The following is a 13,653-nucleotide window of genomic DNA, read 5'->3' as shown; positions in this document are numbered from 1 at the left end:
CTCAGGACTGAATATGTCTCTCTCAGGACTGAATATGTCTTTGTGGAGTCAAGGGCATGTTAGCTTGATTATAGCAAGTCTAGAAAATTAAGACTGGAAAAGCTGTGTCATTTGAAAGACATGAGTGTTAGAAGACTCAACTTGAGCTGTGTTTCAGACTCTAGACCAGGACACAACTGTAGGAAGGATAGAGCTTCTCCCAGTTCCACTTTGGAGGAATTAAGGAAGTTTGAAACTGATTGTCTGAATTGTAAAATTCTTTATATCAACACAATTTCTGAAATGTAATAGTTATAAGTGCACATTTATTCAGACTTTCAATAGTATGTTGTGAAAAAGTTGTGAAAACTTTTGTTCTCTGCTAGTCATTCTTTGTTTTTGAGACAGGGTCTTACTGTGTAGCCCTGGCTGGCCTTGTTGTGTAGACCAGGTTAGTCCTGAACTCACAGATGTCCACCTACTTCTGCCTTTCATTTGGGATTAAAGGCATGTGCTACCATACCTGGCTTGTAAGTGCTTTCCTTAGTTGTCGATGAGAGCAAAGGCACAGAGATGCCCGTGACTGGGGAATGAAGGGCTTACATAACTCTGGGGTAATGTCTTTCTTCAACCCTGCATGTTGATTCACAAATGCTTCTCCAAAGCCAGCTTCCATGGAAGGCAGGAGCTAGCTAGCTACAGCAAATCAGCATTTCAATTTTAGGTGCTACAAATTAAAATCTAGCACAGCTTTCTGGATGAATTAGGAATTTAAGACATAAGCATTGAACTAAATGTTAAAGAATTTTCATATACCAAGATAGTATTATGTATTAAAATGTTGCAATAGGTGTTTTTTTGTTTTGTTTGTTTGTTTTTAATTTTTATTGCAGGTTTATTTTTATGGCTGGAGAGATGGCTCAGTGGTTAAGAGCACTGGCTCCTTTTCCAGAGGACCTGGGTTTGATTCCCAGCACCTATGCTGGTTTACAAATGTCTGTAACTCTAGTTTCAGAGGATACACTGCCTTCTTCTGGCCTCTTTGGGCACTAGGCATACTCATGGTACACAGACATAAATGCAGACAAATCACTTATACAGACAAGAATAAATTAATAAAAAAAATAAAGAGATATATTACTTTGAGTTGTGTGTTGGGTATCTGTGTACAGGCACCATGAAGTTCAGAAGAAAGTGTTCAAAGGATGTTAGTAACATTCTATGCATCTGGAGTTGTAGGTGGTTGTGAACTGCCCACCATGGGGCTGGGAACTGAACTCAGCTCCTGTGAGAGCAGCACCTAGCTGCTGAGCCATCTCTGTAGCTCTCACAGTGGGTTTTTGTTTGTTTGTTTCTTCGAAAAATTTATGATGGGTTGGAGAATTCCATTTAAAATTTTTAGTGTGTAATATTTAAGACCTTGGGTTATTGAAAACAAATATGTCCAAAAGTACAGTGTTGATTTTGCAAGATAGCTGTTTAGATTTTTTTTCCACAAATGCTTAAATGATTATTGTTAAGAAGTATGTGATATACTTTATAGAAGAAAAAAATTCACTAACCCTGGACCCAGGCAATAAATTTTAAATCAGCTCTGTTACCAGCTGCTGTCTGACTCCAGGCCCCGCAGCACTAAGTGTAGCTGGTGGTACTGTGTGTGCTGACACTTGCACATTAGGGTCTGGGGGCTTCCCTCAGTGGCACAGTGCATACTTAGTAAGAGACGTGACCCTGAGTTTAATCCTTGGCACAGGGTTATTATAGCCACACCTCTAATCTCACTTCTAAAACTAGCATCTGAAATATATAATACCATTCTCTCCCTTTAGAATAGCCCTGTTGGCTCAAATAGCTATTTCTAATTTTTCATCTTAATTGTTTGAACTTGTCAGTTGTTTTTATTAAACTTGCGTTCCAGTTCCAGTGCCATCAGGTTTCTATCCGGGAGTAAGTCAGAGGAGCAGGTTTTCCTTCTGTGTTCATCAGCTTTGCTGTTAGCCAACACTAACACCCTTTTCACTATGGCTTCTGTCCTTGTCCAAGTGTCCCCCTTTGCCCCAGCAGTGTAGCACAAGGTCACGGCTTCTGTCACTTGTTCACATGAAGTAGTAACTTGCTCCAACAGTAGTCTGTTCTAGGACATTTCCAGACCAGATGCTGGAAAGTGCTAGGGATCCTGCGGCCGCCAACGCAGTGTTTCACCTCGCTGAAGTTCACTTTGGTTTAGCAATTGTGTCATGAAATCTTCTGAAGATTATACAAGGACTTCAAGAATGATCTGCTGCCTTAAAAACACTTCATTTTTGAAAACTCACTGCACTGAGCATCACGGAATTGTGGTTTCTCTCAAGTGTCGACCTCAGACTCATTCCCCTGATGACTTGGCCTCCTTCAATTAATACTTTAAATTTGGTTATCATAGAAATTAATATTACCTCAAGTTCCTTTTTCTTCTTTTTCTTCTTAGCATTATCAGAAGTTAGAGAAGGAAATGACATCAGAGCTCACCTATTGTCCTTATTTACAAGGAAAACCAAGATCCGTAGATTGCCTGTGTTGGAGTGCGTAGAGCTCATTCAGGGCTGAGGAAGAGAGCTGGCTTTCCGGTTCTGGGTGACTGGTTCTTACAGCATGCTGTGACACGGCATGGGTGCCGTCTGCCTTCTTCATATGGTCTCATTTCATGTGTGCTCAGGTTCTAATTGGCTGAAGTTCAGGAATGGTTAGTCCAAGGTAATCTGTTTTTGTATAGGTTGATACTTTGATGTGAGGAGAAAGTAGTATTCTGTCTAAATTCCACCTCCACAGTTGCCACTAACAGGCACCATCCCTCTCTTGTCTCTCCAGCCCTACTCTTTGCTTTCATAACTGACTCTTGGCTTTTTGTTTGTACTTTCTTGGAAATTTTAATGTATATGAACAGTTAGAAGTACAAATTCATATTTCACCCTATTTTTACACCAGGGTGGAAAACTTCTACATATTGTTTGGAATCTTCCTGTTTATCAGTTTGACCTAGGAGTCTTTGTATCCCAGTATTTAGAGATCTTTCTGTTTTCATTTTCAAATAAAAACAAATAAATCCAATACCTATAACCTCCTATTTTCAAAGGAAGCAGCTCAGTGGTTTTGTGTGTATTTACCATTCTGCAGTAACAGAGAAACCACAGGCATTGTCTGCCACATCCCCACTTGTCCCCATGAGTCCCCTGTTTCTCCTCATGACAAACAGTCTGTTTTCTCCTCCTGTGAGTTTACCTGTGCTGGGTTCCTCTGGACTGGCCCTTTTCCCCCTTCTAACTTTGTATGGTCTGTTCAGTTTCATCTGTTGTCCTGAGTACAAGGACTTTAGTTTCTTTGGTGGGGGCTGGGGAGTGTAAAAAACATTCCATTGCACTATAAGCCACATTTTGCACACGTGTTCATCAGTTAATGGACATTGGTTGGTTTGTATTTTTTGCCATTATGTATAATGCTATTAAGATCTACCTCCTTTCTCATTCCTTAAAATTACATGACCATATTTATTTATTTATTTGTTAGAAAAACCAGGCATTTTTTATATGAATTTATAGTATATTTTTCTCAGTTTGCCCATTATCTTTTTGTTATTATTTTATTTTACTAATATAACTTTGTTTTGGTAATGTTGACTTTTTTTGCCCTGGCTGTCTTGGAACCCGCTCTGTAGACCAGCTTGTTCTTGAACTCACAGAGATCTGCCTACCTCTGCCTTTGATCTTAAGCTTATTTTATAAAATGGGTCAGCGTGTTCGAATTCTGCTTCTTCTCATAATAGAACAGAATTCTTAGGTATCAAATTTATTAACAAGTCTTTAATGGTTTTATTGACCACTTAATGACACTGAATTTGAGATTCTGGATATTCTGCCATTAGCAAAAATTATAACTATATCTTTAATTGCAAATATGCTTTTAATTGCAAGTATCTCCATCCTGCTAACTCCATTTAATGTTGCTTGTATGTATGTGATTTCAGGGCTGACCACTTGGTGTTAGGTGACCAATTAGTGGGTTCATCCTTGCGAAAAAGTAAGTTCTCCCTCTCTCTGCAGTCCTCAGTTGCCTGCAGTTCTCTGTCTGGACTGAGGCCCCTGAGATTGTGCCCTTCTTTATTAGCCTGTTTGTTGATGTGTTTTTTCAGATCTTGTTTAGGCAGCCATGTTGTTGAAGTATCATGGATGTCATTTCCCTGTCATTTCTAGGAGACACATGACAGCAGATTTCCTGGTCCTCTGCCTCTTCTGATCTTTCTGTCACCTCTTCTGGGATGTGTTGTGAGCCTCAGGTGCAGGATTTGTGTTGTATCTACTGTGGTGGGCGTCCACGATGGGCTGCTTTCTGTATTTTGAGCAGTTGTGGCTTTCTGTTTTGGTGTCTGTCTGCTGCAGAGAGAAGCTTCGTTAGTGAGGGGTGAGAGCTAGGATTGTCTGTAGCTATAAAGGTAGATTTTAGCATAGTTAGGATTATGCTGGTTTAGTACAGTGGTGATGGTGGTTCTCGGTAAGATTCATGACCTCACTAGTCCCCGAGTAGTTGGCTGTGTTTCCAGGCATCGTTTCCAACCTACTGCTGAGTGAGCCTTAAATCCAAGTTGTTACCACTGGATATGAGTACCACTTATACATCTTTAGGGATTACTTGCTGTGATGGTCATTGTCTGTCATGGTTCATGCGCATCACAGCTAAGTAGGGTATTAACTGTTCCTAAAGGACATGGCGTTTTACACCTCCAGGACCAGTGGTGTACAGCTTTTGATTGTTTACAATGAAGTGACAGACAATTAACTAAGAACATTCCTGGCTGAAATAAGATTTGACACAATGCTCAAACTGTCTCTCATGCAGTATTGATGTTTCTTTATGGTTTTAAAACAATTTATTTTATAAAACTTTTAAAAATTATTTTTAAATTACATGTATGTGCACATGATTACGGGTGCCAGAAGGGATCAAAGGTGTAAGATTCCCTGGAGCTGGAGTTGCAGGCAGATGTGAGCCACCCAGCATGGGTATTATAACTCAAGCAGTGTATGCTCTTACTTGCTGAGTCATCTCTTAAGCCATCTTGGTATGGTTTTTCAAGGACAATCTCATGTAGCCAAGGCTAGCCTTGAATTTCTGATTCTCCCAAGTTTTGAAACTGCAGGCATGAGCCACCATGCTAGCTTTTCAGACACTGTATGTTATGAAGCAAATGCCTGTGTCACCCCCATTTGAATGTCATGGTCCTAGGGCTCGGGGCTTTTCTGAGGCCATCTCACAGGCATGACAAGAGCCATCGTTATTGTCTCCTCACCATTTTCTTTTCCTGTCTGTCTGTCTGTCTTTCTTTCTTTCTTTCTTTCTTTAAGATTTGTTTTATTTTTTATATTTTGTTTTTATTTTATATATTTTATATATGTTGCTATCTTCAGACACACCAGAAGAAGGCATCAGATCCCATTACAGATGGTTATAAGCCACCATGTGGTTGCTGGGAATCGAACTCAGGACCTCTGGTAGAGCAATCTGTGTTCTTAACCACTGAGCCATCTCTCCAGCCCCTTCTCACCATTTTCTACCTACATGACTATAGCAAGAAGGCCGCTGCCTGCAGACCAGTGAGAAAACTCTTGTCCTGGAATTAAATTGGTTGGCATCTTGACCTTGGAATGCTCAGCCCCTGGATGTAAAGAAGAAATGTTTGTTTATGGTAACTTGTTTGAGAAGTTTATACTCTCAATGACAAAGTCATTACACAGAAGTCATATAATAGCAGCTATCAAATGATAAATAAAAATTAAAATGCCATTAAAAATAAACATGAAACACATTGTATTAAACTTAACAAATATGTGCACAACTTAAGTATTAGTAACTAAACATCATTACTAGTCAAATTAAGGGAGGCCTAAATGTGGGTTTATATGTATGAATTGAAGGCAAATATAGATGAGGTAGCAGATGAGTCTATAGATTCGGTTAACCACAGTTGTATCAGGATTGTTAGTAATTTTTTTTTTTAGAGACAGGATCTTGACATGGAGTGTAGGCTAGCTTTGAACTCACTGTGTAGCTCAGGCTTAGGCTGAATTCACACTTCTCCTCCCTCTTCTCTCCTAGTGGGTTTGCAGGCTTGTGCCGCCATATAAGACTTGTCTTAGGGGTGTGTGTGTGTGATTATGTACTGTGTATATAGTGTCAGGCCTCTAGGAGGTCATTTTATACCAATAGGAGTCAGTTATTTTCTCCTCACTAAGAGAGAGCGAGAGACAGAGAGACACAGAGACAGAGAAATGGGCACTATGATCCTAAACTGTAAATGGAAAGTCAAATATTGATTCCCTCTTCACTGCTAGGAAGACTCTCAGCTGGGGCTAGGGCAGGGTGTTTGTTTTCTTTTTTTCTTCAGTCTGAAGATAGTGGAAAGTGTAAATACAATATTTTCCTTTACTCTCAAACTGGAAACTGATAGTTGTTGGAATTGACAGTGTATTTTCTTGAGGTAGAGCGTCTCACTGTTAGCAGGCAGTGTAAGTGGCCCATTATGTAATGCCCCTAGGTGGTTTTCATTATCTCTGTTTTGACACAGCTGAAGTACCTGTGACTTTAAGTTGAGCTTAGTACTAATAACTCTTGCTGTCTTATGCAGACCAGTATCCTGTTTTATCTAACTACCCAGTAAAGTAACTGGGAAAGAAAGGAAGAAATCTTAAACTAGCTCACTTTTATCCTGTTCATTCAGGCTGCAGCTTTTAAGACGTTGTAGCCTAGAGCTTGGTTTTGAGTGCTTGCACATGTTTGGGGCCATCGGCGAGCTTTTGTTTATTATGGACCTGCGGCTCCTCACAGCTTTGGGAGGTGTGGGGGCCATGGTAACCAGGAAGCGTCATTGACAGATGGCTGCAGTTTGGCTCCGTATATCCTCAAATCCTATGTCTTTAACGGCTGTTCCAAAGATTTTCTGAATGATAGTTGCGTTATTTCCCCAGGTGGGCACAATTGAATTGGGGCCTACTTATTTTGAAGCTGCTAAACCTCTGTGCTGAGAGCCATTTCCAGTACTGCTTAGGGTAGAAACTGGACTAAATGAGGGCGTGGGCTGCCCTGCTTCAGCCCTGCATCATGAAATAATTATTTTTGCTGTTGCTACTAGATCTGTGTCCCTGGGAGTCTAGTGACTTTTTATACAGAATGCTAGATTGTGAGGTAATATTTGGAAGCTGAGAGTTTGAGACTTTTGTTTTGGTAACACATACTAATTTTTCTCTGTAACTGTGAGCAGACTAGAGATGACAATTCAGCAAATCCATGATTATTTCCTGTCATCTCCTTTTGTATGTAGGGTACAATGGTAACATAGGCTCTCGTTGCAGAGTGGGACTGAGGACAAGAGTGGGTACGTGATGATGTCAGGATGCAAGCGTCAGTGCAGAAAGAGTAATGCTGGGGTGTAGGAGCCCAGAGTGTTAGGGCGTGTTTCTTATACGACATATTCTATTTAAATGGAAACCCAAGTGGGCTCAGAGGTGCTCTGCTGCCCTCCATCTGATGGGAGAGCCTTGTAAGTGGGGAACAGCAGATGCAAAGCCCTGAACTGGCCACATGCTTAGGTTTCCAGGTAGGCCTGTCAAACTGGAGGTGAAGGGGCAAGGGTAAGGATACCGTAGGAAGTTAGGATGCTCTGTTAGAAATCGTGGAGGGTACTTTAGGGATTCTTTTGTAAATAATGTGAGTAGCCACTGGTATTCATAATCCCTGTGTAAATATTTTCCAACTGGGAGTGGTGGCAAGCCTATAGTTCCTGCATAGTGAGGTGGGGGGAGGATGGCAGAGGCGGGATTATGAGCTGAAGGCTATTTTGGGTTGCATAGAGAATTCAAGGGCTATGGAGTTCACTGTTGGCATTAATTTTTTCTTTTGCTCTGTACCAATACATATGCTTGGAAATAAGTCTTTTTTTTATATCTATCTTTCTTTCTTCCTTTTTTTTCTCTCTCTTTCTTTCTTTCTTTCTTTCTTTCTTTCTTTCTTTCTTTCTTTCGAAGAATGTCTTGCTATATAACCCTGTCTAGCCTGGAACTTTCTATGTAGACTAAGCTGGCATCAAATTTGGAGTGGTACTTTTGCCTTCCCATCATGAATACTGAGCTGCCTACAGGTTCTTCTGCCCTACCCAGATGGAGTAGTGGATAGGCAAGCTTTTCAGATGCTGGTCTCTAGCACCCTTGGTTCCTTCCCTTCCCTGTGTGACATGTGTGACAGCAACAGGTGGCAGTAGCAGGCTGATGGAAGCAGTGGCAAGTGGCGCCCCCTAGTGTCACAGCCCCACGCCAGTCTAGTTATAGAGACCCTTAGCCTCACAGTCCTGTGTGGCCTTGGTATCAGGGCCTTGGCGTCTGGCAGAAACCAGTGCGAAAGCTGTTATGCTACGACCTGAGGCCCTGTGCCCTGCTCCTTGACAGCTTTCTGTAGTTCTGTGCTGAGTAGGGCTCTCAGGTTCTCTTCACCCCTCTGCTCTCTTGTCTCTGTGCCCACTTCCCCTGCTTACCCTGGCTGCATGGCAATTGCTCAGTGCAGCTTCTCTCGACGGTTTGTCTTCTGTTGGGATGGTATTCGATGGGGAAACCAGGCCCATTAAGGACTATTTGGGGACTGGGCATGGCCTATGCAGGGACAGCTCAGGGACAGGCTCCTCTGCCTCACATCAGGGACATCAGGCCTGGGGTCACCCTGTTTCTTCAGCCTTAGAGCAGCTGCCACAGGCCTCTGCAGCTTCATCAGTAGCTGGCAGGAGCCTATGCTTTGTGTGCGGGCAAGCCAGGACTAGGGATTGGGGTGTGGGTAACAAGTGGGTTGTTTGAGAAAGCAGTGCTGGCTTATGGGTAACAAGGCGCCAGCTGTTGGGGCACTCCTGAGACTACTCAGCCTCTTTCACTGTTGAGCTGCTGGTGGATGCTTTGGCCCTGGAAGCCTGGGGTTAGTAGGGACTGCCTTTGGGCAGCATTGACTCCTAGTGCCAAGCCTGTTGGGATTTCACTCACCTGTGTGGTGATTAGCTGTCAAGTCTGGTGCCAGGCTTCAGTCTAGTTTTCTAGTGTGAGGTTGCTGCTACTGTCTGCAGTGATGCCCCTGTCCTGTGCCATCCCTGTTGTGACTAGAATAGCCTACTCTACAGAAGTGGGCAGAGGATGAATGGTCCTGATGTAACCGTGGGGGGGTGGGGGTGGGGGAGATAGCATGGGAAAGTGGCTCTGAGTCTGTTCTCTGACGGATCTCAGCAGCTTGCTATGTAGCACAGCAGTCATCCAAGCCCAGCCTTGCCTTCCCTCAGCCCTGCAGCACTCACAGTAGTCCCTCCATCAGGGACATGCTCCTCCTCTGCTGAGGCTAGAGAGTGCACATCTACCACAGACTGACATAGCCCCGACTGGCAGGCCCCCAGCAGCCAGCGTGCTCAGCTGCAGTCATGGACATAGCTGTCTCAAGGCGTCTGTGGCATGGTGAAGGCAGCTGGTGCAAGTACTGGTTTGTCTTTCTAGCTGTTAGAGCAGCATCTTTTCCTCATGGCTGCTCCAGTAGCAAGAGAAGGCCCAGTAGTTGTCATGTCCTTGTCATGTGCAGGAGTGAACGTCAGAACCATGTTTTTTGTTTATTTTTGATTTTTCCCCTCACAACCTTCCGTTTGAAAAAGCATTTTGACTTACTAGTGATGCGAGATGAACATTTAATCTGTGGCTTTAGAAATTGCTCAACGTATCTATGCACCTGCTGCATTTATTAAACCAGTTTCTCATCAGTCCACATCCAGACTGCCTACAACTTTCCTTCTGGTAAATGACCAAGTGTATCATGTCTCTGTTGCTGTGTAAGAATGACCCTATTTGGGCTGTGTGTGTGTGTGTGTCTGTAATCTCAGTACTTGAGGGATTGAGGCAGGAGGATTACTGAGAATTTGAAAACAGCCTGAGATACACAGTGAATTTGGGATTGACCTAGGTTACATAATGAACCCTAGTCTTTTTTTTTTTTTTTTTCAAAACAGAGTTTCTCTGTGTAGCCCTGGCTGTCCTGGAACTCACTCTGTAGACCAGACTGGCCTCGAACTCAGAGATCCGCCTGCCTCTGCCTCCCAAGTGCTGGGATCAAAGGTGTGCGCCACCACCGCCTGGCATGAACCCTAGTCTTAAAAAAAAGAAAGCCCAACAAATTTTTTTGAATGACAGCTGTTTAACAGTCAATATTACTTGATAATTTTTATTTTGTCAGATGTCTAAATAGAGCTTGACCTGTTGCTTCTGACTTAAGATATTGTGGTCAGGTCAGGGCCGGGATATCTGAGGCTTCAGGTGAGGAAGTGCTTGTTTTCTAAGTCCCTCATTTTGGATGGTGACAGCATGTAGTGACCCCAGGGTTGTTGGTCTGGGGGCCTTACTTCCTCGCTCATTGTTGATGGAGGTCTCACTTAGCTCTTTGCCTATGGGCTCACAAAGACCGACTAGTGAATGTGTGTTCTAGATAGGCCTGGGTAGTTTAATTAATGATTATTGTGAGTAGAATTCTTCCGGGTCATCTGTGCCATCATTAGTGAGTTGTAAGTGTCCAGTTTATTCTTCATTCAGTTCAAGGAATGAGAACTAGCTGGGCAATGGTGGCGCACACCTGTAATTCCAGCATTTGGGAGGCAGAGGCAGGCAGATCTCTGAGTTTAAGGCCAGCCCGGTCTGCAGAGTAAGTTCCAGGACAGTCAGAGCTACACAGAGAAACCCTTGAAAAGGAAGGGAGGGAGGGAGGGAGGGAGGGAGGGAGGGAGGGAGGGAGGGAGGGAGGGAATATAATTTATAGCAGTAATTAAGGAAATGCCATTTCTTTATAATACAAGTACTGTATCACTGAGTCTACCCACAGTGTGTGTGTGTGTGTGTGTGTGTGTGTGTGTGTGTGTGTACTGTGGTACTAGGGATTGGACCTACAGCTTCTTGCATGCTGGGCAGGTGCTCCATCACTGACCTGTGTCACTGGCATGTCCCCTTACCCTAACTTTTGAGACAGAGTTTGCTGAGTTGGCCAGGCAGAGTTTTTGCCTCATTATGTTATGTTGTAAAATATATTTCTACCAGTGAGAGCTACTCTACATACCTGGTTAAATTTAACCTTGCCTAGTTGAGAGCCAGTTGTCTTTAAATACACAACTGTTAGTAGCTATTGTGTACTTTTCTTTGAACTTTACTTGAAATTTTCCTTTGACTTGTAATTTACTTTGGACTTTAATTGAAAACTTTACCATGAAAGAATTCAGGTTGATAAAAAATGATTTGGATGAATAAATATGTGCCAAATTGGCACAATCTACCCTCTGTTGATGGACAGCTAGGTTGGTTCCATTTTCCTGTTAAAGTGAGAAGGGCCCATCTGACCATGGCGGGGAGGGGAGAACTGGGTCATTATAGTTGTTTCTGGGGCTGGAGAGACGGCTCAGCAGTTAAGAGCACTGACTGCTCTTCCAGAGGTCCTGAGTTCAATTCCCAGCAACCACATGGTAGCTCACAAACCATCTGTAATAGAATCATATGCCCTCTTCTAGTATGTCCAAACAATAAATAAATCTTTAAAAAAAAATAGTTGTCTCTGGATTCTCGAGACGCTGCCACACAGGGCTACCGAGTGCCATGGTAGCCACATGGTTGGCACTGTCAGCAGTGTTCTCCTCCCCACACCACACAGAGTTTGCTGTCTTTAGTGTTCTTGATGGTGGCCATTGTGAGTGTGGTGAGAGAGAATCTCAAAGTACTTTTAACTCACGTGTGTTTGCCAGCTGGTTAGAGATAGTCAACACTTAAGAAATCTTATCAGGTTTTATAGTCCTGAGAACTGTGCGTTCAGCTGATTGATTGACCCATTTATTGCCTGGCAATTTCTTCTGTGTATATGTTTACCTTTGTAGTTTTTTAAAAATTATTTTTAATTTTCCAAAAATTGTATTTGTGGGTGTATGGGTTCATGTCCATGACTGCAGTGCCATAGGCCAGAAAGGAGTGTTGTGTCCCAAGGGGTTGGGGCTACAGGCATTTGGAAGCCACTCAGTTGAGGCCTGGAGAAGCAAACTCATGGTTCATGGAACAGCAGTAGAGAAATTTACTGTCTTGTTTTTGTGTGTGCATATGCCTGTGTGTGTATGCCTGCATGTATCTGTGTATGTGTGTGTGTGTATCTGTGTATGTGTGTGTGTATCTGTGTATGCATGTGCCTGTGTGTGTATGCCTGCATGTATCTGTGTATGTGTGTCTGTGTGTGTATGCCTGCATGTATCTGTGTATGTGTGTCTGTGTGTGTATGCCTGCATGTATCTGTGTGTGTATGCCTGCATGTATCTGTGTGTATGTGTGTCTGTGTGTGCATGTGCCTGTGTATGTATGCCTGTGTGTATCTGTGTATGTGTGTCTGTATATGTGTGTCTGTGTGTGTCTGTGTGTGCATGTGCCTGTGTGTGTATGTCTTTATGTGCGCCTCTATCTCTGTGTATATGTGTATTTGTTGTATGCATGGATGTGCACATGTGTGTGGGGTGTACATCCATGAAGTGAGAGGACATTGATGTCTTTTTATCACCCTTAGCTTTATTCCTTTGACACTGGGATTCTCATTAAGCTGAGTGCTTATTAATTTGGGTAGGCTGGCTTGCCAGAGCTGCTGGGATCTTGTCTCTACCCCACAGCCCTTGATCACATGATTACTGTTGGTGTCCTGCTGAACATTCACAGTTTGCCTGAGGTGTCACACATTAGAGATGAAGCGGATACACCGTTCTGATTCAGAGATCATGGCCTTCTCTCTGCCTTTCTTGCTGTGTATTGGTTGCTGTTGTTAGTGACGAGGGACAGGCACAGGGGTCAGCGTGGATATTGCCACTGCGAGCAGATCTTGAGAGCTGCTGCTCTTCCTCCCCTACACCAGTAGACTAATAGACATGGGAACTGCAAAGTAGGAAAACAGTGGGGTGTCAGGTCCAAATAGAAGAGCGGATGCCTGGAAAGGGATTTAATATGTTGGCTTGAGTGAACTTTTATCTTAAGCTTTTTAAAAAAAAAATAATCTGAAATATTTGAATATATAGATTCAGCTGCTTAAATGAACAGTTTATGTGAGAAGAGCACTGTTTAATCTTCCAGACTGATTGTGACTCTGTTTCCCCCATGTCTTCAGGGATATTACGTATGAGATATCAGTAGAGGCCGTCTCAGCAATGGTCGTCTTCCTTTCCTGCCAGCTCTTCCACAAGGAGGTTCTGCGGCAGAGCATCAGTCACAAGTACCTGATGCAAGGTCCATGGTACGTTACGTTCTCACCTTGTCCCTCTTAAGGAACAGCCACCGTGATATTTAATCTGCTATTTTTAGCATCATCTTCTCATGGGTGTTGTCGTTTACCAACCTGACATCTCTTCCTGTTCTGTTGTTACTTCATATCCAACACAAGACGAGGCCACATTCTGGTTCCTGTTCCCTCTGTACTCTGCCTCATCCCCCAGTTCATTGGTGCCTGTAATGGTTGCTTTGTGCAACAGCCTGCTGTCTTCTCTTCTTTCTTCCTCCTCCTCTGTCAAGTCTTCTCTGCATATTCCAATGGCAGAGTCCTCCTGTATGCTTTAAATCCTAGATGACATATAGTTCC

At 43.1% G+C, this 13,653-nt stretch overlaps 1 protein-coding gene across 5 annotated transcripts in view; it reads left to right on the top strand.

Annotated features, from left to right (window-relative positions):
* Window positions 1-13,653, top strand: part of Dym (dymeclin) — a 259,589-nt gene that overhangs the window by 54,063 nt on the left and 191,873 nt on the right. For all 5 annotated transcript variants that reach the window (XM_076912452.1, XM_034518362.2, XM_076912453.1 and 2 more), the window contains one exon: window positions 13,186-13,311. In XM_076912452.1, coding sequence (XP_076768567.1) covers window positions 13,186-13,311 — 126 coding nt within the window. The remainder of the gene's footprint in view (window positions 1-13,185; window positions 13,312-13,653) is intronic.

The sequence above is a fragment of the Arvicanthis niloticus genome, chromosome 14, assembly GCF_011762505.2.
Source record: "Arvicanthis niloticus isolate mArvNil1 chromosome 14, mArvNil1.pat.X, whole genome shotgun sequence".
Classification (NCBI taxonomy): Eukaryota; Metazoa; Chordata; class Mammalia; order Rodentia; family Muridae; genus Arvicanthis; species Arvicanthis niloticus.
This window is presented reverse-complemented; position numbering and strand designations above follow the sequence as displayed.